Here is a 25,808-nt window from a genome sequence, read left to right on the forward strand (position 1 = left end):
CCTTTTAAGTTGTTCAATTCAGTGGTTTTTAGTATGTTCCTGAGGTCGTACAACCATCGCCACCATCTAGTTCTAGAACATTCTCATCACCCCAAAAAGAATTCTCATACCTATTAGCAATCACTCTTCAAGTCCTCTCCCCGAAGCCCCTGGGATTTCATATAAAGGGAATCAAACAATGAGTGGCCTTTTGTATCTGATGTCCTTACCTTAGCATAATGTTTTTGAGACTCATCCCTGTAGTATGCGTCAGCACTTCATTCCCTTTTACGGCTGAATAATATTCCCTTGTATGGGTACACCACGCATTGTGATCCATTCATCAGTTGATGAAAATTTGGGTTGTTTCTACTTTTTGACTAGTTACGAATAATGAAGCTATAAGTATTCATGAATGTCTAAGTTTTTGTGTGGACATATTTTCAGTTCTCTTGGGTATATACCTAGGGTGGAATTGCTGTATCATATGATAATTCTGTTTAACTCTTTTTGAAGAACTGACAAACTCTTTTCCAAAGTTGCTGTCCCATTTTACATTCCTAGCAGTACGGTAGAAGAGTTCCAATTTCTCCACATTCTTGCTGACACTTGCTATCGTCTATCTTTTTTATTATAGCCATCCTAGTGGGTGTGAAGTGTTATATCATTGTGGTTTTGATTTGCATTTCTCTAATAACTAATGATATTGAGCATATTTTCATGTGCTTATTAGTTATTTGTTCATCTTATTTGGAGAAATGTCTATTCATATCCTTTGCCCATTTTTAAATTGAGTTATTTGTTTTTTTATTGTTGAGTTGTAAGAGTTCTTTGTATATTCTGGACACTAGACCCCTGTCATCTATATGATTTCCAAATATTTTCTCCCGTTCTGTGGGCTGTCTTTTCACCTTCTTGATAATGTCCTTTGGAGCACAAATTTTAAAAACTTGATGAAGTCCAATTTATCTATTTTTTCTTTTGTTTGTGCTTTTGGTGCCATATCTAAGGCACCAAATTACCTAATACAAGGTCATGAAGGTTTACTCCTCTATTTTTTCTTAAGAGTTTTATAGTTTTAGCACTTATATTTAGGTCTTTGATACACTTTGAGTTAATTTTCTATATGGTGTTCAACTCCATTCTTTTGTACAACTGTGGGCAACCAGTTGCACTAGCACCAATTGTTGAAAGACTATTCTTCCCTCCATTGAATTGACTTGGCACCCTTTATAAAAATCAATTGATCATGTATGCTTGAGACATCCGTGTAAAGATGTTCAGTGACATTTGGATGTAGCATTTAGTAGCTCAGGAGATCCATCTGGGCGGAGGCTACAGATCAGCATATAGATGGTATTGCAGCTACGGAGGTGAAGGAGATCCTCCAGTTGTAAAAACAAGGAGAGTCTGGGATAGAACTCTGTAGTTAAATAAATGTTTAAGGAGAGGGCCAGCAAAGGTGACTTGATTTTCTGTGTAGGAGGGAAGCTGAAGTTCCCAAGGTTTAAGAGGAGAGGGTGTTCAAGAAGGAAATGATCACGTCCAATAAGATGAGGACTAACATGGGCCGATTGGATTTATCATCTAGGTTCGTGGGAATGTTGGAAAGGCCACTTGTATTGGTGCGATAGGAACTGGATTCTGTCCCCAGTGGAGTGAGACATGTTTTCATCCTCCATCTTAATAAATGACTATTAAAAAGATCATAAAGTTCTTTCTCAAATGACGGGAAAAAAATCAATTGATCATGAGCATGTGGGTTTATTTCTGGACTCTTAATTCTGTTCCACTGATATATACATACATCCTTATGCTGCTGCCACATGGTCTTGATTACTGTACAGTTGTAGTAAGTTTGAAATCAGGAAGTGGGAGTCCACTAACTTTGTTCTTCCTTTGCAGGTTTGTTTTGGCTTTTCTGCATTCCTTGCATTTCCATATGAACTTTAAAATCAGCCTGTCAGTTTCTGCAAAAAATTTTGATAGAGATTGTGTCGAATCTCTAGATCAATTTGTGGAGTATTGACATCTTAACAATCTTAGTCTTCCAATCCATGCTCATGGGATGTCTTTCCATTTATTTAGGTCTTCTTTAATTTCTTTCAGTGATGTTTCATAGTTTTCAGTGTACAAGTCTTGTGTTTGTTTTGTTAAATTTATTCCTAAGTGTTTTATTCTTTTTGATGCTATTGTAACTGGAATTATTTTCTTAATTTCACTTATGGATTGTTTGTTGCAAGTGTCTAGGAATACAATTGATTTTTGTATATTGTTCTTGTATCCTGCAACCTTGCTGAACTCACTCATTAGTTTTTTTGGGGGGGGATAATCCTTAGGATTTTCTCTACACTAGATCATGTCATCTCCAAAGAGAGGTACTTTTACTTCTTCCTTTCCAATCTGGATGCCTTTTATTTCCTTTTCTTGCCTAATTTCCCTAGCTAGATCCTGTAGTATAATGCTGCATAGAAATGGGGAGAGCCAGCATCTGGTCTTGTTCCTGATCTTAGGGGGAAAGCTTTCAGTCGTTCTCCATTCAATATGACGTTAGCTGTGGGTTTTTTGTAGTTGTCATTTGTCTGGTTGAGGAAGTTCCCCTCTACTCTGAGTTTGTTGGTGCTTTTGTCGTGAAAGGGTGTTGCATTTTGCCAAATGCTTTTTCTGCACCTATTGGGATGATCATGTGGTTTTTGTCGTTTCTTTTATTCATGTGATGTATTTCATTGGTTGGTTTTCACATGTTGAACAACCTTGCATTCCTGGGATAAATTCCATTTGGTCCTTGCCACATCGCTAATCTTTCATGCTCAGGGTTTATGTATCTCTTCCAGAATAATTATACTAACAGTCTATGAGCTGACACTTAAAGGGACTATTTACCATCAGGGCTCTTCTTGTTTTTGAAACAGTGTCATCAAGGCTACGTTCTCCTCGAGAGGAAGGAAGCAGTCACTGCCTGGGTGTCCCTGATCAGTTTCTGTGCCTCTAGCTTTCCAGATGTAATCTTTCCTGCTCTTCATCCCCTGACTCTAGTTTATGTCCTTGTATCTAGATGTGCGCTCCTCAAAGAGAAGTCCCTGGACCAACAGCGTTAGCATCACTTGGAAACTCGTCAGGAATATGAATTTTGGAGCTCCATCCCGGGCTTCCTGAATCAGAAACTCTGGGAGCAGGGCTCAGAATCTGTGTTTTAACTGGTGACTTGGGTGCTTGCTAAAATGTGTGAATCATTAATTATTATGATATGTTGGTTCAAAGAATCCACAGACCCATTTGCCTGTGCTCTGCTTGCTTCAGTCATTGAGTTGGATGTCTTTCTTCCACGCTGTTGGTTTTCCTCTAATATTTAGAAATATTTGGACGTGTACTCCACTTTCTCCTTGCAGCTCCCTCTTGGCCTGTCTCTGAGTGATGTATCTGTTTACTGCAACCTGCTGTCATTGGATTCTTGGGGAGGGTAGAATATGCTGCTGGGTGGGGGTGTCCTGCCCCTCAAACATTCATTCCTTCTCACACCTGGGGACAGATGTGTCTGCTTAGCACAAGCAGAGGTTGGGGTGAGGACCAAAGCACTGCTCCTCTTTCACGGAAGCCCAGACAGTTGCAAAGCTTCCTTTGCTCCTGTATTCTCCACCCATGAGCCTGCTGTCTCCTCCGAACTGCCCCCACCTTTGGCCACAGACCTTCCTTTGCAAGATTGAAGTTATGGTTTCTTCTCTGCTGGGTCGGCTTTATGGGCATTTCACCTTTGCAGCCACACAGAGCTCCATACTCAGAAGGGCCTCGCGCTTGATTTTATGCTTTGCTGTTGCCATCTTGAAATTCTTAATTTTGAACAAGGGGCCCCACATTTTCCTTTTGCATGGGTTCTGCAAATTATGTAGCCAGTCCTGCTCCCTCCATCACATGTCTCTGCCTTCTGCCTTTCAGGGAGGCCTCACAATTTCTGGTCTGCTAAGGACATCCCTTCTTGTTTTACAGTGCTACCAAAGATTAATTCATAGAAAAATATTTAATGTCGTTTTCTGGAAATTTGGGGCAGGAGGAAAAGTCTGGATCGTGTTGCCAGTTTACCATCTTTGTCCAATCCTACTGTGATGCTTCTAAAATATAAATCCAGAAATATCATTCTGCTGTGGAATTGGCAACTAGGTCTCCGTTGCCTGCAGAATGAAGTATAAATCTCCCAGCCGGGCATGTGAGGCCATCACAATTTGGTTCTGCCCTTCCTTCCAACAGTTATAATTGTCCAGGGTTAGTAAGTTCCCCGTCACTACAGGAATCAGACAATCCTGGAATGGCCACCATGAGGGATATTACAAAGGGGCTGTCGGATAATTGCTAAATCTGACCATCTCAAGGTTATCTCACTCTGATATTCATGACTTCCAGGCTGTACCTCCCCTCCTCTTCCATTCACCCTGTGTTCTAGCCAAATGTCCAGGGCTGCTTGCTGACCCGTGAGCCCCCTTGAGCTCGTCAGCTTCCTGCCTTCGCCCCTGCATTTCCCCTGACTTCATCTCTAGCTCTTGCAATCCTGTACGCTTCCTTAGGGAGCCTTCCCGATACCCCAGCCTCCCCCAGAGTGCCCCCTCCCAGCCAGTCCAGCTTGGACTGTCCCCTGCAGCGCTGACCATCGGCTTACACTCGTGCCTGTCTGGGTGTGTGCTTTGCCTCCCTTTCTGAACCCGAGGCAGCGAGGGGCTCAGGGTGCATCCATGCACTCCCTCCCTCACTTATGCATTCAGCACACACTCCCTGATACTTACTCTTTGTCAGACCCTGTGCCGGTCAATGTTGGGGACACATTGATGACTCAGAAATAGACTCAGAATTGATCGGCTCCCAGACTCGGGGGTGGGACAGTTACAGCCCAGTGAGCTAATTGCGCTAAAGAGAGTGGGAACAAAGCACAGAGGGATGAGAGAGGACGTGGAGCTTGAGCTGAGACAGGAGGTGCTAAGGAACCCTTTCTGGGCTCTGCACAGACCCATGAGGGTGCAACAGGCAGGGGACAGCAGGTGCAGGGGTGTGCAGGGAGGTACGAGAAGGTAGGGGAATTTGGGGAACCATGCAGAGTTCACCTTGACTCAAATTGGGGTGCAAGGCGTTGGGCTGGGGGATGGTGAAAGGAGCAGAGAGGTCTGGGAGAAGAAGTAGAGTGGGAAAGCTGAAGACGAAGGCCTTGAATGTCAGGCTGAGGAGCTGGGGCCTTCTCAGGAGGGCCCCGGAGGATCCATGGAATAGTGTAAGCAGGGGAGTGACAAGCCACTTTTTAGAAAGATCATTCTGGAAGCCCGTGTAGAAGATAGTAGGAGAGGGGCCAGGGAATGAGTGTGGAGGGGTTGCGATGGGCTGGGTGAGAGAGCATGAGGGTGCATCTTGGCCCTGCAACTCAGGAGAGGCTGAGTGTCTGGGGAACCCCCTGCACAGGGAGGGGCAGTGGGTCTTCCCTTTTCAGCCCTACTTCCTGAGCTGGGTTTCCAGGCCAGGCCAGAGCCTGGTTAGGGCTCCCAAGGCCTGGAAAATCTCAGGACTTCAGCTGCTCCCGTTCCTGCTCCATGTGGTCTGCCCAGATACTTCCTGGCCTACCGGGGGGAGAATTCCCAATTCCGTCTTCCCCAAGGCCCGGTCCGCCTGACTTGCTCCCCCAGCAGCCACCTAACCTTCCCCTGGGAGGCAGGAAGATGCTCCTGTTTCAGCTGTTTGGTGAAAGCACTTCTCTTCTTGGCTACACATTTTGCTTCTCTTGCTCTTGGGGAGCTCCCCGTTTGTTGGAAGGGGACTGAACAGAGGAAATACAAAATCACAGGAAACCACTGGCGGGGCCTGGAAGCATCTTCTTGCAGGAGATGATGTGGCTCAGAGGCGCAGGGCGTGTGGGTGTGGGACAGGCAGGATGAGCAGGTGGCCCCATTTCCAGCCTCTGTGTGTGTAGCCCGTCCTGTTTGCAGGAGTTTCTGGCAGCTTGTGCATTTGAAGATGGCTCCAGCTGAGGCGAGGCTGCGGGGCCCACGGGCCCTGGAAAGTGCCAGGCCAAGTGGGGTCTCATTTAGGCAGTGGCTGAGCCAGCTGCACATCTGGTTAATCGCCGTCATCCTGGGAGCCTGCTAATCAGAGAGCCGAGTCCACAGCCGACTCATCTGCTCGCTTTCTGGTGGCTGCGACGGAAGACGGAGCAGAGCCGGCCAGCTGGGCAGGGAGGCTGGCTTCCTGCTGCCGGGCTCCATACTTTCCTTGAAAAACAGCAAGCTCCTTCTTGCCCAGGCCTGTGGCCTCGCCAGCCACCCACCCCTTGGATGCCTGGCTCAGGCGTCACTGCAGAAGACTCTAGGCCTGACCCCGGTCAGCCACAGCCCCTGGTCCCTTGTCCTCTCCTCCTGCTCCCACTCCTCAGCCTCTGACTGGTCGCAGCCTTCGTCTGCCTCGATGACTCCCCACTTCAGCAAGCACTGCCCACACTGCCCGAGCCATCTCTGGAAGCCCCTCTCTGGAAAGCCCCCTCCGTAGGAGGCAGGGGTGAGAGAGAGGCCCTCAGCAGAGTTGGGTGTTGAAAGGGACCACATCTAGACCTTGGGTAAGTGGCTTCATCCCGCTGAGCCCAGGTTCCTTGTCTGCGAAGGGGTCTTTTTTGCACAAGTGTGAAATCACAACCATCTCACAGGTGGGGAAGCACTGGGCGTACCACAAGCTCCTTTCCCGTCTACACAGCTGAGCCCACACTCGCGGGATTGGCTCTGAACTCCCATCCTAATGTCTTCCTTCTCCCCGTCTGATCCCCGTGTGAATCCCATGCACCAGCGTCTCAATGACCTCCGCCCCCTGCCTTCTTCCTATCTCTGCGCCCTGCTTCCCAGCCCTCCCTTGAGTGACCTGCTCCACCTACTCCCAGGCACCGGTGCCCGTGGCCGTCCTGCCTGGGCTACACGTCACAGGTCCTTTCCGGTGATGAAGTGTCGCATGGTATCAGCATCTCATTAACCATCCAGGTGCGCTGCTGCTGGCGCCTGGCCGGCCCCTCAACCAGACGCCTCCCCTTCTCCCAGGGTCTGGCATGGAGTAGGCGCCCAAGAAATGCCCTGGGTGCTTGTGTTGTCCAGGGCTTGTGACCAGTGCTCTAAAGGGTTTGGGACTTAAAGTTCTGAATTCTGAATAATTTTGTCTTTACCGTTTACCCTGAAGCTCAGATCTTGGCTCCACCTCACACTTCCCCAGGGCCCCTCGATCAGAAGGAACCTTTCTCTCCTTCTCTCTCATCACCCCTTGACTTACTCATCTCCGCATCCCCCGCGGCCCTTGGCCCCTAGCACCTGGCCCCTGGCGCCTGGAGCCTGGCGCCTGGCAGGTAGATAAAAGGTGTTTTGTAAATGAATGTCTTAATCTTCATGTTAGGCCTTGTCCTGCTGGGTGGCAGGAGCTGACCTCCCCAGTGGGCATCAGCTGGTGCTTAGACGTGGTGCTGGCCTTCTGTCTGACCTACGCATCTGACACAGGTGCTTCCCTGCTCCCATCCCCATCTGTGCTGCTCTTGCACCCTGGGAAGCGGTCTGTGGCCACCTCATCATGCTGTCTGGGGGACAGGACTAGAAGGGTGCCAGGCCTCTCTCTCTGTCTGGGTCCCTCTTGGGCACAGGCTCTGGCACGACCCCTGGGCCCAGGAAGCACTGTGAGCTGCACACCGCATTAAGCACTGATTCTCTCCATGCGGCTCCACCTGGAGGCATGATGCAGACAAAGAGACAAGGCCTTGAGCCACTTGTTCAAAGTGAATAAAATAGCAATAGAGCAATCCTCACTTACTGAATGCTCACTGTGCGCCTGGCTGTGTGCTAAGGGCTTTGCACATATTAATCATTTGATATTCACACTAACCCTTGAGGTAGGTACCTCTGCTATGCCCGTTTTATAGACTGGAAGACTGAGGCACACAGAGGTTACATAAGTTGCCCGAGGGTATACATTAGTAAATGAGGGACCTGGATTTGAATCCAGGTGTTTAACCACAATGCAGTACCACCCGAGGACTTTCAGTACCTGTAGGATCCTTAGAGTGTTGGACTCACATTGTATTGTGGGAATGAGGCCCAGAGAGAGAGAGCGACTTGCCTCAGGTCACAGAGTGAGTCAGTGGGGGCCTGGAATGGAATCTCAGCCTCCTAACTCCAACTGTCTGCTCTTTCCACTCTTTGCTCCTGCCTGTGAGGGTGCTCAGGGCTTCTGACCCTGCGGAAGAGGGGGATGGACGAGGATTCAGGGACGAGAGCCGTGAAGGCAGCGCCGGCAGGCAGGGGGCTAGGGAAACAGGTGATGGGTTCCAGTGGATGGCCTCTGGAAGGCTTCATTCACATGGAAGGGTGTCGCCCACAAGCCCTGGATTGTTGGTGGGGAGGTGGCGGAGTTCCCTAGACGGGAGCCGCCCTCGAGTTCTTCTGCAGGGGAGGGAACAAGGAGCTCTGCGCAGGGAAGGGCTTTCTGGGCCCCCAGGAGAGGCCTGGAAGTGGCTTCTCTTGAAGCTGTGGATACATTTTTTGGGAACTCAGACTTGCTCAGGAAGCTGGGGGCGCCAGGCCCCGTATCTAGGTTCTGCCAGCATGGTCAAGTTCAGAAGAGACAGTCCTACCTGGGCAGCAGGATCCTCCTCTAGCTAGAGTTTTCAGGCTGGAGGCTGACCTCTACATGGCTTCCCCCAGGACCCAGACCCCAGTCCAGCCATCTTGTTCTGTCCCCAAGGCCCAGACCCCTTGCCCTGGGAAGCAGGAAAGGCAGAGCTGGAGGACGCTTCAGCTTGGTGGAGTGCCACCTTCTGTCAGTCAGATGCGAATAATTGAGACCCGAAACATATGGTGCAGCGGAGTGAGGGCTAGGACTGCCGAAGCCACCGGCTCCGGGCTGCAAAGCCTTGGGGGCTCTGAGAGGACTGTTGACTGACTGCGCTCCCACTGGGCTGGGGTCTGGTGAGCTGAGGACTGCAGACTCCACTTCTCAGATTCCAGCTTCACTGTGGGTTCAGGGATGTCAACTTAAGTGCAAATTTGCTGGTTATTTTACCCTCAAGTTGAATTTATTTGAGAATAACCAAAGAATTGCAATTTGGGATGTGCATGCTATGGGGAACCATGGACAAATCCAGAAAACAAAGGAGGGGAGCTGCTTTTATGGAGAAAAATGGGGAGTAGGGAGAGGCTGTTCTAAAGGAAAGTCCATTGGGGGAAATAGTTCAGGGCAGCAACGGCTTCTTATTGGCTGAACTGTGGCATTTCTCATTGGCTGAGCTGGGACATTTCTTATTGGTTGGGCTGTGGCATTTCTCATTGGCTGGGCTGTGGCATTTCTCATTGGCTGAGCTGTGGCATTTCTCATTGGCTGGGCTATGGCATTTCTCATTAGCTGGGCTGTGGCATTTCTCATTGGCTGAGCTGTGGCATTTTTCATTGGCTGAGCTGTGGCATTTCTCATTGGCTGGGCTGTGGCATTTCTCATTGGCTGGGCTGTGGCATTTCTCATTGGCTGGCTGTTGCCAGGTGGGGAGAGAAATCTTCCTTCTGTAGTAAAGTAGTTGTATTTCCTGTGGAAAATGCAAGGGTACAGCTCTTCCTGCTTGGACTAATTGACAATGTATGATAGGGCGTGAGAGCGCTGGCTACAAGCCCTCCCAACCCCAATTTAGTTAAGGTTTCTTTTATTCATTTCCACAGGGAGCTTTCTAGCTCCTGGGGTTTGGCTTAGGTCCCTTTCTGAGCCTTCCAGTCAGGTGGGATGTGCTGGAGGAGGGCATTCAAGAGGAAAGGAACTGGCCTTTGCTGATGCTGGCCCTGTGCTGGCCCTTGGGACCCAGAGCCGACCTTTGAGAACAGAGGTTGTGAGAACTGAGGCTTCTGGGAAAGAATCGAAGCCTTCATGGAAGAGGTGGGCTGGGGTTGGTTCTCGACCTGGCCCACAAGACACACCAGGTTGGGCAGAGAAAGGTGGAAGCACAGGTAAATATGTGCAGTTGTGCAGGTTCAGACGCCGTGATTTGGCTGGTGGACGGTGAGTGGGAAGGGGTGGGAAAAGGCTGGAGAGGTGGGCAGGGGCTACTTTATGGAGAGGCTTGCTTGCCAGGCTCAGAGTTTGAGGACGGGGAGCCGCTGGAGAGGTTTAAGCAAGAGGGTGACCTGGACAGGCTGGTTTTAGAAAGATTCATCTGGTGGAACCAGAGGCAGAGAAACCTGACAGATGGATGGAAATACCGGGTAGGTACACATCTGCTGAGAACAGCACCGACTTCTGCTGCGGGTGGGTGTGTAAATCAGAACACACGCCTCACTGGAAAGCAATAGGGAAGTAAGCATCAGGAGCCTCAAAGAGGTTCCTGCCCTTTGACCCAGAATTCTCCTTCTGTGGATGTATTTGAAGGAAATCACAAACAACACAGAAAGAGCTTCAGCCATGAAGATGTTCATTGCAGCAGTAATTATAATGGTGAAATTCGAAACTTTCCACCAATAGAATAATTCTAAAGTCAACCATGACACATCCTCTGGATAGAATATTCTATAGCTATTGGAGTGATGTTTACAGAGGTTTTATAACTTTGCTGGTGAACCATTTATGCTTCAACTTGAAGTACAGAAGGTGTATTGTGTGCTTTATCGTTTGTAGCTTCCACGAGCCAGCCATTGCTCTATTTGTTAGGAACAGAGACAAACGACGTAGTCCCTGCCCATAAAGAGCTGATAGGACCTCAAGAGGCCCCAAGAATGCATTTAGAAAAAAAGACTGGAAGGAATGACATGGAGGCATCAGTAGTTTTCTCTCAGCAATGGGACGATCAGGTTTTTCTTTATGTTTGTTGGTGTTTTCCAAATTTCCGGTAAGGAGCTTGTTTCACTTTCATAATTATGGAAGAAAACCTTCTCCTCTAAAGGAAGAGCTGTTGCAATAGTCTGAGGAGATAGAATGGAGTTCTATCTTTGGGTAGTGTCTGTGTGTTGGGGGGGTTATTCTTTTATTCGTTCCACAAATATTGATCGCAAAGCACTGGTCTAGGTCTGGGGATTCATCGGTGAACAGCACAGAAATACCTCCTGTTGGGGAGTGTAAATCTGTGGAGAGAGAGAGCGTCACCGGGAGATAAGAGGGGGACCCCACAGCGCTCTGTGACTGCTTGTGGGAACGAGGGAGGGGAAGGGTCGTGGCTGACTCCCCAGGCTCTGGGACAAGGTGGTGCCTTCATCGAGGCGGGGACTTGGGAAGAGGGGCAGTGCCGGGACCCTCGCTGTGGTCATGGGGAGCGTGCACTGCCTGGGAAGCGTCCAGAGCTGGTGTCCAGGAGGCAGGGGGAGATGGGGTCAAGAACTCAGGAGAGAGGGTGGGACTAGGGACGGAGATTTGGTGGTTGTCTGCACGGATGTGGTGTTGACCGCTGACTGCCGGAGGGGAGAGTTAAGTGTACAGAGCAGGGCGACCCCAGGTCAGCAGCTGCTTTGTGAAGGTGGGAGGTATGAAGGTGGGAGGAGAAGAGGCGCCAGGGAGGAAGGCCGAGGTGAGAGGTGACCAGGCCACACTTCCCCAGGCAATGGCCTCATGGCTCCATGCTTGACTGCGTAAAGAGCTAAGAGCTAAGAGGGCAGGGACAGGGCAGGGCCTGAGGAGATGGGAGATACCTCTGTCCACCGCCAGCTCTGGGAGGGGGCCAGCTTGAGAGGAAGAGCAAAGGCAGCCACAAGTGGCCTTCCAGTGTCTGGCCAACAGTGATGGGGAGTCACCTCACGTTTCTTTTCTTTTTCTGCAGGAGAAGGGAGCGCACCGTGCACGTCCAGCATCCTGCAGGAGAAGCAGCGTGAGTTAAGCCTGGCCCCCAGGGAGTCTTTGCTTCCCCTTGGATGGGTCCAAGCTCCTTGGGCCTGCGGCCCCTCTCGTCCACTCAGAGCCCGGAAGGTGGTAGCATCTTCATCACCTTGCCCACAGGCAGGATCGGAGGGCCTGGGGCCGCTCTCTGCTCCATGAGCTGAGCAACTAGGGTGTTCAAGTTCCCAGATGCTGGGCAGGTCGGGTGTCAGAGCCAGAGTGAGGGGCCTGAGGCTGGGCGTGGAGGGTGAGCCCGGCAGAGCAGATGGGGCCGTGGAGAACACCTGTGTCATTTGCACGTGGAGGGAGAGAGGAGGACGGGAATGGGGAGCAAGCCCTCCTGAGCCTTTCAGACCATCTCCTTGGGGTGACACAACTAGCAGGAACCACAGACGGTGAGCTGGTGTCCAAGGTCAGAGGCCCCTCATTCAAGGCCGTGCCAGGGGTCACGAGCCTTTTATCCTATCACACAGAGACCATGTCTGCAGGCTTCCTTCTGTCTATGTTTGCCTAGGGGATTGAGCACAGCATTGGACCCGGGAAAGACTTGGTAAAGATGTCAATTTACTGACATGGCGACCTCAGGACGCCTTCCCCAGACGTTCTGGGTGGACTTGGTGGGTGCTGTCTGAGCCAAATGCCTTTGCTTTGGGCAGCATTGAGTTTCCCATGAGGCTGGGGTCGGGGAGAGGAGTGTGTATGTGTGTTTCGGGGAGGGGTGTATGCTCAGAACTTCCCTTACTTCTCTCTCCTGCCTTTTTGATCTATGCTTGCCGCTTTGGGGGGTTCAGCCCACTCTGCCCGCCCCCTCCCTAGGCTGAGACCTTCCTCCGAGCTCTTCCATCCTCATCTGTGGGGCAGTGCCCACAATGCCGGCCTTCCCACGGCCCAGGTCCAGCCCTGAGAAGATGCACAGGCCTCCTGGGCAGCTTTCTATGTTGCTGACATCCGGTGGCAAGTCGTAGACAAAGCTCCCAGCGCTGGGAGGCATGAGTGTCTCTGTGCGGGGCACCCGCCAGGCTCAGCCACCAGTGTCCCGGGCGAGGGGAAAGGCAGTGCAGAGAGGGGGCCATTCCTTGTCCTGTGTCCTCATAGAACATAAGGAACTGAGTTCAGCATGAGGGGGGCTGTGTTAAAATGTACCCAGGGGATTACAATTTATAGAGGTGACTGGGTGAGGACACGGAGAGATCAATGCCATTGGCAGAAGAATTACGAAGGACGTTTTCCAAGAGGAGGGGCATGCCATACCACGCAGGGCCACAGGAGAGGCACCAGGTCTGGCCAGGAGACAGCAGGAGCACGGGGAATGCATGGGCGAGTGCCTTTGTTGTGTTCTCATGGGAAAGCAAGGCAGGGCACAGGACACAGCTCGGGACTGGTGGGTTTGAATAACGTCTGGGCTCTGGGCTACAGGGATGGTCTCTAGTTGTCTGTTACCCGGCTGTGGGGTGACTTAGGGCAGGTGGAATATTAGCTGGGTGTGTTAGCTAAGAGAGGATCTTGGAGGCGTGGACCCGGGATTGGTTGGTTTGCATATGAAAGGCGTGTTCAAGGTTGGTTGTTTATTATCTCTAGGAATTGGCTAGTCCTGGGAAGAGCAGGCCCCCCCAGGATGTCAAAACATCATAAAATAAAAAATATGGTTAATACAGGAATGTCACCACATTCTTCAGGATTGTGAGAGAGGAGAGGAGCCCAGATCAGTCCTTCTGGGCCTCTAGGAAGAGGAAGCCACAGCAGCCTCAAAGTGAAAGCACGGCCGCCTGCCGTGGGGCTGTCTCCGAGATGCCAAACCGCAGCTCCATTTCCACAGTCACGACGGCACCGACCAGATGTCTGGTGTCTTCTGGACCTGGCTGGGAAAATGCATGTTTAAGTAAAGGCAAAGTTTTTTACACCAAGGTTATAGATTTTAGTCAGCATTTTATTGCTAAAGGCTGTCGTCCTTAAGGATCTTCTTATTTAGTAAATAATAACAGTAGATGCACAGAACAATTTTGGAGCCGAAATGGTCATTGAGGGCAGTGACTTCCAAGTATAAACCCAACATTTTTGCGAGTGTGAAAAGCAACAACACTGTAATGTATTTTTCCATAACAGGATGCAGTTAATTGAGACGACTGCTTTTTATTATGCAATTATGTCCTGTCTACAAATTTTGGCGTTCAGATATTGTTTCTTTAAGACACGATGATGGTAGTTGATGGTGATTTGTTTATTTTTAATCCAAAATTGGCAAAATAAAAATCTGTGACCCTGAATAAAAACAGAATAATAGCAATGCCTGACATTTATAATGTGCTTTACCATTTGCGGTCCACTTCCACGTATCTTACCTTATTTAATGTTCCCACTTGGTTTGGAAGACCTCACTAAAAATAAGGTGGGAGGCAGTACAAATTGCCCTGGACCAGGAGTCAGGAAATCCTGGGACTGCTGCTACAGCATCTGAGCTTTTAAGGCATCAGGCCTCGGTCTGAAGCCTAGTTCCTTCCTTTACTCGCTGTGCTGCTTTGGGCAAGTTACCTAGTGTCTCTGAGCCTCAGGTCACTCAGTGCTGGAAAGATGACCGTAATGTCTACTTCCTAGGGCTGCTGAGGGCATAGAGATAGTATATGTGGGGGCTGAGATCTGCGCCTTGCACACAGGAAGCATTTAATGGGTCTCACATATTATTGGTTTTCGGATGGGCCTTGGCAATGGGGATCCCTGGTGCAGGTGTCGGGGTGGATCTCATCATCTCATGGAGCTCAGTCTTTTCGATGCTCTGCTGGTTCTGTGGCTGCTCTCTTGTCACTGTCGCAGAGATGCTACCTCTGGAGTCTGAGTGCCCAGGGAGCCCTCCTGAGCTGGCCAGAGAGCACCGGGCCTCTCAGGAAGGAGGCCTGCACGGGTCTCTCAGCTCAGTGCAGACGAGAGGTTGCATGGCCTTGGCTGCGGTGGCCGTGGGGGTGGGGTGGGGTGGCTGTCCTGGAATTCTCCCTCCTTCGCGGGTGCCAGGCGGCCCAACCTTCATCCTGCAGTCGCACAGACGGCCCGGCGGCCTGCTGTCTCTGCCTTGTGCTTATTTGGAACCAGAGTTGAGGAACCCTGGGGAGCCATTGTGTATGTCGGGGCCAGGTAGGAGACAGAGGAAAGAGAGGGCCTCTGCCAGTGGTGTCAGGAGACCAGGGCCCCTCCCACCACTTTGCTGTGCCGCGTCAGCTCCTGCCTGTGGCCAGTCTCCCCTCCTGTCCCATCTGTGCTTGGAGTCCCTTCCAGCTCCTACGTAGCGATCTCTGATTTCCTGGTGCTGCCTCTTTGTCTGTGGCTTCCCTTGTCTGCACGGCTTTCTGTCCTGCCGTGTTCGTGCTGCTCCGTGCACAGCAGACATTCGCAGAACGCTTCCAGGACACCTGACGTGGTGCTGGGGCGGGGACTCTGGGAAGTTGAACCTGCTCATGGAATCTCACTCCTGTTCTTCCGTCCAAAGTGAATGGCACCATTTTCCACAAACTCAAGCCAAAAGCTTGGAGGTCATTTTAGATTCCTCCCCCTCCATCACGTCCCAAAGCCAAATCAGACCACCGATGGCATCCATTCTACACTCAGGAGAGCTCTCAGTGTCTCCCCCCTACCCCTGCCCCCTTTTTCTAGTTGAGACTGCCGTCTTCTCTCTCCCAGAACTGTCCATACTCCTGCGCACGTGTCTCCTTGCCTCCAGTCTCTCCCACTCCAGTCCTACCTCTAGAGTGGCAGAGAGACCCTTGCGGGAGGCAAGCTTGTCTTTGTGGCCCCTGATGCCCTGCCGTCATTCCTCTCCAGCAAAGGCTGAGCCTTGTCCTCACACAACTCACCTGCCCGCTTTTCCCACCGGCTCTCCCCCTTCCTTTCCACACTGGCTTCTAGAGGGAGCGTGCAGACTCTAAGCACAGCCTTCTCATAGGCTAATTGGAAAGCTTGGGCATTCCGTCCATCCTCGTGGAGGGGATGCAAGCAGCCCCCTCCAGAGCAGATGGCAGGAAGGACGTGGGGGGTCCCAGAGCGATTCTCTTGGGACCCAGCACTGTGGCCTCTGACCTCTCTGTCCATTCACACTGCCTGGATCTGGGAGCCCACCCCTCCCTGCTGGGACCTGCATCGTCACAGAGGGGGCTGAGGAAGAGCTGTGGGCTCACTGGGCACAGGGGGTCCCCTTCCTCTGCCCACCGGGCCTGTCTCCAACGAGGAGCATGGCACTCTCCCAGGAGCCCCGTGGCACCTCACCCTCCCCGTCCCCCCTCAGCAGCTCCGCAGTGTGCAGGGCACTGTCCAGGCCGTTCTCTCTGATCTTCATGATGACCTGGGAGCTGGGAAGAGCCACAGTCGTTTCAACCGTGTCACATTGAGAAAACGAAGACTGGAGTAAATAACCTTCCGAGGAAGGCCCTCAAACCCAGGTCTCCTCACTCCGTTCTGTCCCGCGTCTGGCTTGAGCTCCCATTTTCCTGCAGTGTCTCCTTCCTATGGTCACCCCAGGTACTTGGGGAAGTACCCCGTTGTCCTCTGTGTCACACAGGTGCCCCCTCAATAGCAGCTCCACTGAACCCCTGAAACCCTGGGGTCCGGGATGTGCACAGGACAGGGAAGTATGAGCTGGAAAGGCTTCCTCCATCTCCTCTGCTTCTGGGCTGTGGGGGACGGGTTCCCCGGGATAGGAGGACTGACTCCTGGGCCCTGCTAGTGGAACCCAGACCGTCTGGAGTACAACGTGACTTGACTCACGTGCCCCCACACTCATGGTTGTCAAATGGCTTTCCCAGGGCCAATTCTGGCATCAGACGTGGGGTGGGCCAGCAGGTGGCAGCCCCAGGTGTGGGGAGGGTCTGTCCGTGGCCATTCCTGCTCATGGAGCAGGGTGCTTGGTGAAACTCTGAGCTTACCCTTGTCTCCAGACCAAGACCTGACAATGGTCCAGACTGATCCCAATCCTGGCCCCAGACTGACCCTTGATCTTTATCCCTGACTGAGCCTCTAGCCACCAAGGGAGCCCCAATTTGTACCAGGCTGTCTCCTGGCTCTGGTCCCTGGTCTTGGACTGAGCTTGGGTTCTTGACCCCTTTAACTGTCAGACAAACCTGTGTGGTTGTCCCAAAGGGGTGGAGAGAAGATGTGGTTACTCAGCATCATCCATCCCCATTGTGAGGATGTCGTTCTGCTGCCTAGCACCAGTGACCAGAGGAGTGGTTCCGAATGTCCAGACGGCCACCAAGGGGCTTCCTCTCCTGTGCACCATCAGTGCCGTGGCCTCTCACCAGCCCCACACGGGTGTGTGGTGTGGAGCCCCCTGGCCGTGGCTGGCCTCCCCGCTCCTCTGCCTGGAAACAGTGTCTTTCCTGGCCTGTGTGGGCAGCTTGCTGAGCGCAGCTGCAGATGGCCTATATTTAGCCGGGCTTAGTGAGCTCAGGGTGGCAGACACCCGCCTTGGGAGCCCTTTTCCTGCGTGCGTGTGTATGTCTGTGCTTGGCATGGTCCGTTCTAGTGTGTGCATGTGTGCCTGCATATGTGTGTGTGCATGTGTGCCCATGCATTTGTGTGTGTGCGTTAGCGTGTATGTCAGTGTGTTGGTGCATTCATTTACATGAGGGGAAGTGTGTGTCAATGTGGGTCTGTATAAAGTCTGTGCTTTGCTGGGGGCATGGACAGCTTCTGACACTTATAGGGGTGCAAATTATTAGTTCATTCCTCCATTTGAAAAATATTTAATGCGCATCTTTTATGTGCCAGCACCTTGATAGTCTCTGGGGACAAAATGGAGCGAAAAAAACCCCAGTTCCAGCCTTTAAAGATCTTAGTCTGGGGGCTGGAGGAGGGGAAGTCAGAGATCACAGAAGCACAGAACTGAGAGGGTGAGGGTGAGTCCCAGGAAAGAGAGGGCCCTGTGCCTTTGGGGGAGGAGAGTAAGAACGGAAAGCCCCCAGTGTGGGGAGACCAAAGTTTCAGTAGGAACTTTCTGGCACAGGCAGTGTGAAGAGTCCAGACACAGGGAGCAAAATGTGCAAAGGCCCTGTGGTGACAGGGAAAATGCAATGTTTGAAAACTGTCAAAGGGACTTTGGTTGAGCTCAGAGAGTGAGAGCAATTGGTGGGAGAGGTGGGCGGAGGGTGGGGGCCTGTGGGCAGACCACATGGGGCCTTGGTCAGGATGTTGGAAGCCGGAGGAAAGGGCAGTGCGAGATGTTTTGCTAAGGGTTTTGTAGAGCAGTTACAATCTCGTGCGTGATTCAGTCAGGGCTCCAGCCGGAAGAGGAAGGCTTCTGAGACCCCGTGAGAGGAGGAGAGGCTAGCAGAGGGACTTTCTTCACAGGCTTAAGGAAACCCACAGGGCACAGGGCTGTTCCCACCACTGCAGACAGCTGCATCCCCATGAACCCTGCAGGAGCCGTGACCTTCAGGAGAGGGACTGACCTGTGAGGCCCCAGCAGGGAGCGAGCGTCACTCTCCCGTTCTGCTCGGGCCTTCCGCTGGCCAAGCCCCGCTGGCATCAGGGGAGCCTCAGCCTGGACTGAGAGTGGGCCGGATGGATGAGGGCAGATCTGGAGGGGCAGATGGCCACCATACCGCCAGTGCCCTGACTGGTACGTGACAGAACAAACTTTCCTTTATTTTTCTATAAGCCAACTTACAATTTTGACTGCATACCTGTCCAGCAGAGATTTCCCTCTGTGGTTCCAGGGGCTTCTCTTTTCTTCATTCTCCAGCTGTGGTCCCGAAGCCTCAGGTGTCCTCCCCAACACCCTGGTGGGTGGATCGCGTGTGCGTGAGCGTGTGTGCATGCCTATGTGTGCATGCACATGTGCAGGGAGCACTCCATCCACACTCGTGAGTGCTGGGGGCGAGCCCCAGCCTGTGGTCCCTTTTATCCTGGTCTGCAGCTCCTGGCCTAGGTCCAGGCTCTGTGGGGTACAGGGTGGCCAGGCCCTCTGGAGCTGTCCTCCATCCTTCTGGAGTTGTGAGGGCACCCCAGATGGGTCTCTGTCCACCGGCAGACTGGGCAGCAGGTGGGGATCTGTTTTCAGCCTGAGGAGATCTCTGACTCCTCAAATCCTTTCCTCCCAGGAACAAAAAGGCTTTTGGAAACAAAAGCCAGGAAGCTCTGCCACAAACCTCCCCAGAGGCAAAGATGCCAGAGCAGGGAGAAAATATAAATTAGCGTCTCAGAATAAAATCTCCCTGCAATGTACGCTTGGAAAAAATTCTTATTTTAGTCTGCCTTTGAGTAGGTAGCATGTACCTGGTGTAAAATTCCAAAGGAAGAAAAGCTGATGGGTGTGCCTCCTGGTCACTCGGTCCCTCTCCCCAGAAGCAACCGTGGTGACCGGTTTCTTATAGACCATTCCAGAGACACTGTCTGCATACAAGAACATACCCATGAATATTCATTTATATATGTTTTTATATCTAGCCCCCACAGATGAAGCCTCCACTGCCTTCCACTTTGCATCTTGCTTTTCTCAGATAAGAATAGATCGGGGTTATTTTTCTATCTCAACACATTTAGCGACGCCTCGCTCTTTGCAGTGCTGTCATATTTCACTGTGACGTAGTTTATTTAACCAATCCCCTATTGGTGGACACATAGGTTGCTTCCTGTCTTTTGTCTACACTGTAAATAGTGCAGTGATGGTCAGCCTTGTACGTAGGTCATTTTGCACATGGCCTTGGAATTGCTGGGTCAAGGGTATTTCATATTTTGAGGCTGTACTCGTTTTTACTTTATCCAGCAATGAATGAGGAGGGGCTGTTTGTCCACACCCTGGGCTGCAGAGCGTTGGTAATTGCTAATCGGAGAGGTGAAAAAAAGGCATTTTAGAGTAATTTCAGTGAGCCTTCCTCTAGTCTAGGGTTCTGAGGTTGAGTACCTCTTCATATGTTAACGAGCCATGCCCTGCCCCGTTTTCTGGAGCCCACATTCATTTTGAAGGTATTACCTTGTGGGAGTGTATGGGTCGGAGCGTGCTGTTGTATTTCTGTCTTCTAGGCAGGGCCACGGCGGGCTTGACAGGGATTCCATAGCAGGTGGAGCCCGAAGGTCCAAACAGCCTCCTGCTCCTGAGAACAGCCTCTCTCCTGCCTTTCCCCTGCTGTGCCAGGGATCACTCTGCAGGGCAGGCTGTGGTGTGGAGGCATTGGAAAGAGGGACGAGAGCTCCCCTTTCTTCCTCTGCCTTTGTGGGGCACTGCTTCAGGAGGAGGAAAGAGCCCTGGCCTGGTGACCTGGGTTCAGATCCCCACCCCTTCCCTTACATCCTGAGATAAATCTCTTCACCTCTCTAAGCCCCTGTTTTCTAATCTGTAAAATGGGAGAGTGCCCTGACCTCTCAGGATGAATGTGAAGATTGCCTGAGACACTGGATGTGGACTAGAAACTCAAGACAGATCTTAGGAGGGCTGCATTTGTTACAAGAGAGTCACCAGGATAGGGAATGCCAAGCCCTTCTGGCATCACTGTGTGACAGCAGGAGGGTTTTCTTGTGGTTGTAAGTCTGGGACCTTCACTGGGCTGGATTCAAGATGGCGGCACTCCCCATATGAGCTGGTTCCCCCTAGAGGAGCTGCTTCTTGGAGCTCTCCGCATGCTCACTTGGGTGGGCAACAGCATGTTTGCAAGAGGCAGGATCTGGAGCCTAGACCCCAGGGAGGGTCAGGCCTTACCCTGGGCTAATGTGTCCGTGGGAAGCTGATTGGCCCACCAGGGGTTTGGCCTCATTAGTTAATCCAGGCTGATAGGATTGGATTCTGACACTGAAAGGGTTAAGGAGTCACAGGAGGGGCCTCAGCCTCTCAACCCCCCAACCCTGGTGGAAATTCCTGCCCAGCATCCCTGCTAAGTGGCCACTTATATAACTTGCTCGTGTAACCCTGGGAAGGAGAGCTCGCTGCCTCCAGGCTGGCATGGGCCATTTGTGAACAGTTGTAAACATTTCCTAAGTTGTGCTAAAACTTGGAACTCTCCAGAAACTACCCTACCCTCATTCATCCCGGCTCTGCCCTCTGCTCCTATGACTCAAACACAGCTCACCAGGGATTTGCAGGCAGCCACTGTGTCCCTCAGAGTCTGCTCTTCTCCAGCCTGGGCCCTCCTCCACAGCTTTCCTCCCCAGTCGTTGGGCTCCAGGTGTGCTCTCAACGTGGCCCGGGCTGCAGGGCAGGGCAAGGCCAGCCCTCCTGGCTCTGCACTGAAGCCTCCAGTGCATGTGGCCTCAGAGGCTGAGGGGTCGGCAGGCAGTCCCTTCACCCTGGCTCGGGTGATTTGCCACCTTTGGTCATGTGACCAGGCTTGGTCTTTGTCATGTTACCTGGCCTCAATCATGTGATGCTCAGGGCTGGCGTGATCCCTGCAGGCACGTGCTGTATGTGATTCATCCTGATGTTTTCAGCCCTGACCCAAGTTTGGGCAACAACCAATAGAGTAGGAATTGACAAGTGACGTCGAATTGGTTTTTTAACCCAGCTGCAGGATCTCAATTCACTCATCGTGTTTCACATTTGTTCTCTCCTTCTGCAAGTGTCTCTTTTCCTTTTCACGTTCCTTCACGAGCCTGTCAGCTCCCAGAGAGCAGGACAATGCATCTCTGCTTTATTTCATCTGTAGTGTTTGCATTTAGTAAAGTAGGGGGTTGTGGCTTGTTTAAAACGTTCGTATCATAAACATGACACGTGCTTATATTGTCTACTCAATAGATACATTCTGAGTTTTAAACAATTTATGGGTTCACTAGAGGAAAACTGGAAAATTGAGAAAAGTAGAAAAAAAAAATCACCCATTGGCCCACCATCCAGAGGAAACTGCTTGTGAACATTCTGCTGTGTTTCCTTCCCATACGTGGCCCCCAACCCGCCCAGCACCCCTCCACCTAGACTGTTTTTCAGGAAGCCAGGGCTGGGGCACCGGGAGGGGGTGGCCTGGAGTCTGGCTGGGGAACAAGGTGATGGCGTTTTAGCTGTGCTCTGTGGAGCCCTCAGGGGTGCCAAGGGGCAGGGGTGGGGTGGTGTAAGGAGGTGGGACTCTGGGCCCCCCAACTTGCTTCAGCCAGAGTGGGTTCACTTTCATCTGTTTTGCAGGTTAGGATCCTAAGGAAAATTTCACTGGATAAAAGCTTTCACTGTTTTTGAAAAGTTTTAGAACCATCAGACAAGGGCCAGTTCTTCCCCCTGTTTCTCGCCATCCAGTCTGCATCCTGCTGTGGGCAGGGCCCCGCGGGATGCGATGGGGTGCTGTGGGGGCCTCTCGAGCTGGCCCCTCTTCATTACCCCACACTTCCTGAGCTGCTGCCATGAGAGCTGCACGTTCCCTACCTGGCTTCTCATCCTGCTGGTGACGCCCTCCTTCCCAGATGCCCAATGTCCTTGGGGTTCCCTCGAGTTCCCAGGCCAGTGACCATACTCAACAAACAGTGAGGTGGGGTGGCAAGATAGGTTCCACGCGAACCTATCGGAGCTCTGGGGGCCATTGCTTCCTTCCCTGAGCGCTCCCCAAACACTTGTTTCTTAACTGCACCAGGCCTTACCTGGGAGTTGATAGCAGCCTCCCTAGTTGGAATCAACCGCTTTGAAAATCCAGGTGACATTTGCCACCTGCAGCTTCCAGGTTCCCCTTGCTTCCTCCATAGTCCCTCAGATACATCGCCAACCAGCCTGCAGCTCCTGGCAGGGTCCTGGGGGCGAATTCTGCTGCATGGAGGCTGGAACTCACACCAGGCACCCACTCCTCGTGCCCGGCTGCAGAGAATCCCCAACAGCCTGATGCCTCAGAGGGAATGTGGCCACCCTCTCATTTCGGAGTGGTGTGGAGGGGGCGTCCACAGTCACCCTCTGACTAGGGCTTTCATTTCCCATCCCGGGACTCTTTCCATGGCCTGTCTCCTCCAGGTGTGTCTCCTTCTCCATGTGGGTTTGCAGGGGATTGGGGCCAGGGTCTGAGCCCCCTGCTTGCTGCTGAGTGAGGCTCTAGACCTTCCCAGATCTTCCTAGATCTCTCTTCTGCATCACACATCAGTGCAAGATAGCAGTGCCATTGGGTTCATCTGAAAAATGTGTATGTCTGTGCCCAAGGATGCGCTTCTGCGTGCCCACGGTGGATTAGATTGGAGACTGCTCGGGACGTGCCCCACGGTCTCAAGTTGTGCTCGAGTCTGCTCGGTTGGCCCCGGGGGTGACTAACGGAGGTGAGGGTGACTGCAGGGGCTGGCAGGATGGAGGGTGAAATTGTGTGGTCTGCTTTAGCCAGGTGACACCCCCAGCAGGCCCCCCTTGTGGGTCCCGGCGGCTGGTGGCAGGAGAGGTGGAGACAGTGACGCTTTGCTTAGGGTGACGAGTATGTGGGCGGTGACCTTGGCTTTTGTCTCAAGAGCAGTGTGGCACGTTGGTAATTAGAAGGGATGATCACGATCTGTGCCTTTCCAAGGTTGTGATTAAGCAAAAATAGCCTCCCTTCTTCAGCCAGCAGGAGGAGCCGTGGGGAGCCAGTGGCCCCCGGTCCCCGGGCTGGCAGGGGCGCTGGGAGCGGGCGCTGGGAGCAGGCGCTGCCATAGATGGCCTGCCTCAAACCTTGTCACAAAAGCAGCTAGGGGCTCCCCCCACCCAAATCTGGGCACGGCAGGGACCCAGCCTGAATAGGGCCATGCAGATAGAAACAACAGGAAGTGGGGAGAAGTAGGCAGCCCGATAATCATGAGGTCCTGGGGCCCCCGGCATGTGGTCCTCACCACTCAGGACCCCGGGCCAGCAGCTCTTGTCATCAGAGGCTCTGGGGAAGCCTCCAGAGGCGGAGCTGTAAAGCCCAGGCCAGGCTGTTCCGGAACTCCCAGAGGCTCCTCGTGCCAGTTCCCCGGGGGGACTTTTAGGAAATGTGCCTGCCGGCGGATGATGCTTCCCTGAACCCAATTTCTCCCAGGGGGTTAATAGCATAGAGACGTCTCGCAGACCATGTGCACCCTGGGATCTTCATGTGCAATAAATTTTCACAAAAATGCCATGCTAGGCCCTGACAGCTGATTAAACCCTGCTCTCGAGGGGCCCACAGGCTGATGGGGAAATAGACAAGTAACTTCACAGCAATGAGCCAGGACTAGCTCAGCATCATCTCTGCCTAAGTAGATCTGAGAAGGCTTTCCAGAGGTGGTGACAATTGAGCAGGGTTTTGAAGGACAGGTAGGAGTTTGTGGGTCTGCAAAGTGGGGAGGAGCTTACCAGGCAGAAGGCTCAGCATGAGCAAAGGCATGGAAGAGTGAGAGTTGTCTTATGGGTGAGTCAGAGCCATTGGCCTCAATTATGGTGGTGGGAACGTCTGGTTCTTGGAAGAGCAGACCCCTCATGGGCAAGGTCCAGGCAGGGGGGCCTCTAGGCTGCCTTTCTGCTTGTCCACTGAGGCCTCTGCTGCAGTAGAGACTGGAGACATACCTTCTAGTGGGGTAACTCTGTCCTCTCTCAAGGGGCCAGAATCTAGATCTGGCAGGCAGAGGCCCGTCTTCCCTCTCCCAGAGCAAAGTATTTCTGGGTTTTGTGCATTGAAAGAAAGCAAGGCTCCATCTGTGAAGAACACAGGAGGCCAGACTCTTTCCCTTGGCTGAGGAGAGAGTGAGGGATGCTGAGGACAACCCTCCCAGTCTCCCATCCCCACCGAGCCAGGAGCTGCCTCAGCATCATTTGCGGCCAGGATGTGGCTCTTGTCCACCAATTCAGTGCTGAGAACATCGTGTGGGCCCCGAGGGAGGTGACCGCAGGCAGATCAAGGATGTAGGTGCTCCTCGTCTGTGTAATCAGTGAGGGCGAAGGATGCAGCCCCTCCTGACGGAGGGCATGGTGCCTGGGAGACGGCAGGACCCTCCTGTCTTCCCAGTGACTTATTTATAGTCTCGCTGTAGTGATCTGTGGCAATCACAGCATTTAATCCTGTAATCGCACTGCATGCAGGCACTGGGCCCAGCGAGGCCAGGAGCCGGCCGGCGCTCGGGGAGGGGCTGGGGGCAGGGCAGGAACCTGGAGGTGGCTGCGTCCCCATCAGCCTCCGGCCCTCGTCTCGTCAGCTGTGGCCCTGGCTCTATGCCACCCCCATTCGCCCGAGATAACAACAGCAGCAACAACAACTAACGCTTACATTCTAAGCACTTTGTATATATAAACTCATTTATCCTCAAGGCCACTCTACGAGGTAGCTACTTTTATTATCCCTATTCCAGATGAGGAAACTGAGGCACAGATCACACAGCTGGTAAGAGCCAACATTTGAACTCAGGCATTCTAACTTCAAAGTCCATGTTTTCAGCCAGTCCCTCCCACCCAGCCCCAGAGGTCAGGGGTCTCCCAGGCTCTGTGCCTGCGACCTTATCCCTGCTCAGCTCTGGTTCCTCCTGGTCTGCCTGTCCCAGAGCTGCCCACAAGGCCGCTCGCACCACGAGGTGCGGCTGCTTTGTGCTGGGGAAGCCATGCTCAGCTTCCCTCTCGGGTACTCTCTTTCCTGCTGGCAGACTTTCCCCTGCGGTGGGCAGAGGTCTCACGGTGGCACATCTGGACTTCAGTTCGAGGTGCCATTTATCACTGTGTGCCCCTCTTTCTCCTCCTGCAGAATGGGGATTGTCACGTCCGCTTCCCCAGGAAGCTGTGGAGGTCAGGAGGGTGGGGAGCCCTTTGTCAAACATCGTCTTCTGTTGGGCTCATGGGCCCAACACACTCAGGCTTATTAGTTGTGTGGCCTAGGGCAAGCGACCTAGGTGGTTTGAGCCTCAATTTGCTCATCTGTAAAATGGGGCTAATAACAAGAGGCCCAAAGCTCGGCAACTGTGGGAACTAGATGGCGTGAGACACGCACAGCACGTGGTCCTGGGACATAAGTGCTCAAAAAAGCTGGGCTGCCTTCTGTTGTCCTTTATACAATCCTGTCCCCAGGGCAGGGCCCAGGCCTCTCCTGCAGAAGGTTAGAAATGAGGCAGCCGAGTGTGAACCACTGGGAGGAGCGTTAGTAAGAGCTGGGCAGAGC

General features: G+C 52.4%; 1 protein-coding gene across 2 annotated transcripts in view; it reads left to right on the forward strand.

Annotated features, from left to right (window-relative positions):
• PITPNM3 (PITPNM family member 3) overlaps positions 1-25,808 on the forward strand; it is a 90,573-nt gene that overhangs the window by 33,807 nt on the left and 30,958 nt on the right. For both annotated transcript variants that reach the window (XM_023653307.2, XM_070227927.1), the window contains exon 4: positions 11,756-11,803. In XM_023653307.2, the coding sequence (XP_023509075.2) occupies positions 11,756-11,803 (48 nt within the window). The remainder of the gene's footprint in view (positions 1-11,755; positions 11,804-25,808) is intronic.

The sequence above is a fragment of the Equus caballus genome, chromosome 11 (assembly GCF_041296265.1).
Source record: "Equus caballus isolate H_3958 breed thoroughbred chromosome 11, TB-T2T, whole genome shotgun sequence".
NCBI lineage: Eukaryota > Metazoa > Chordata > Mammalia > Perissodactyla > Equidae > Equus > Equus caballus.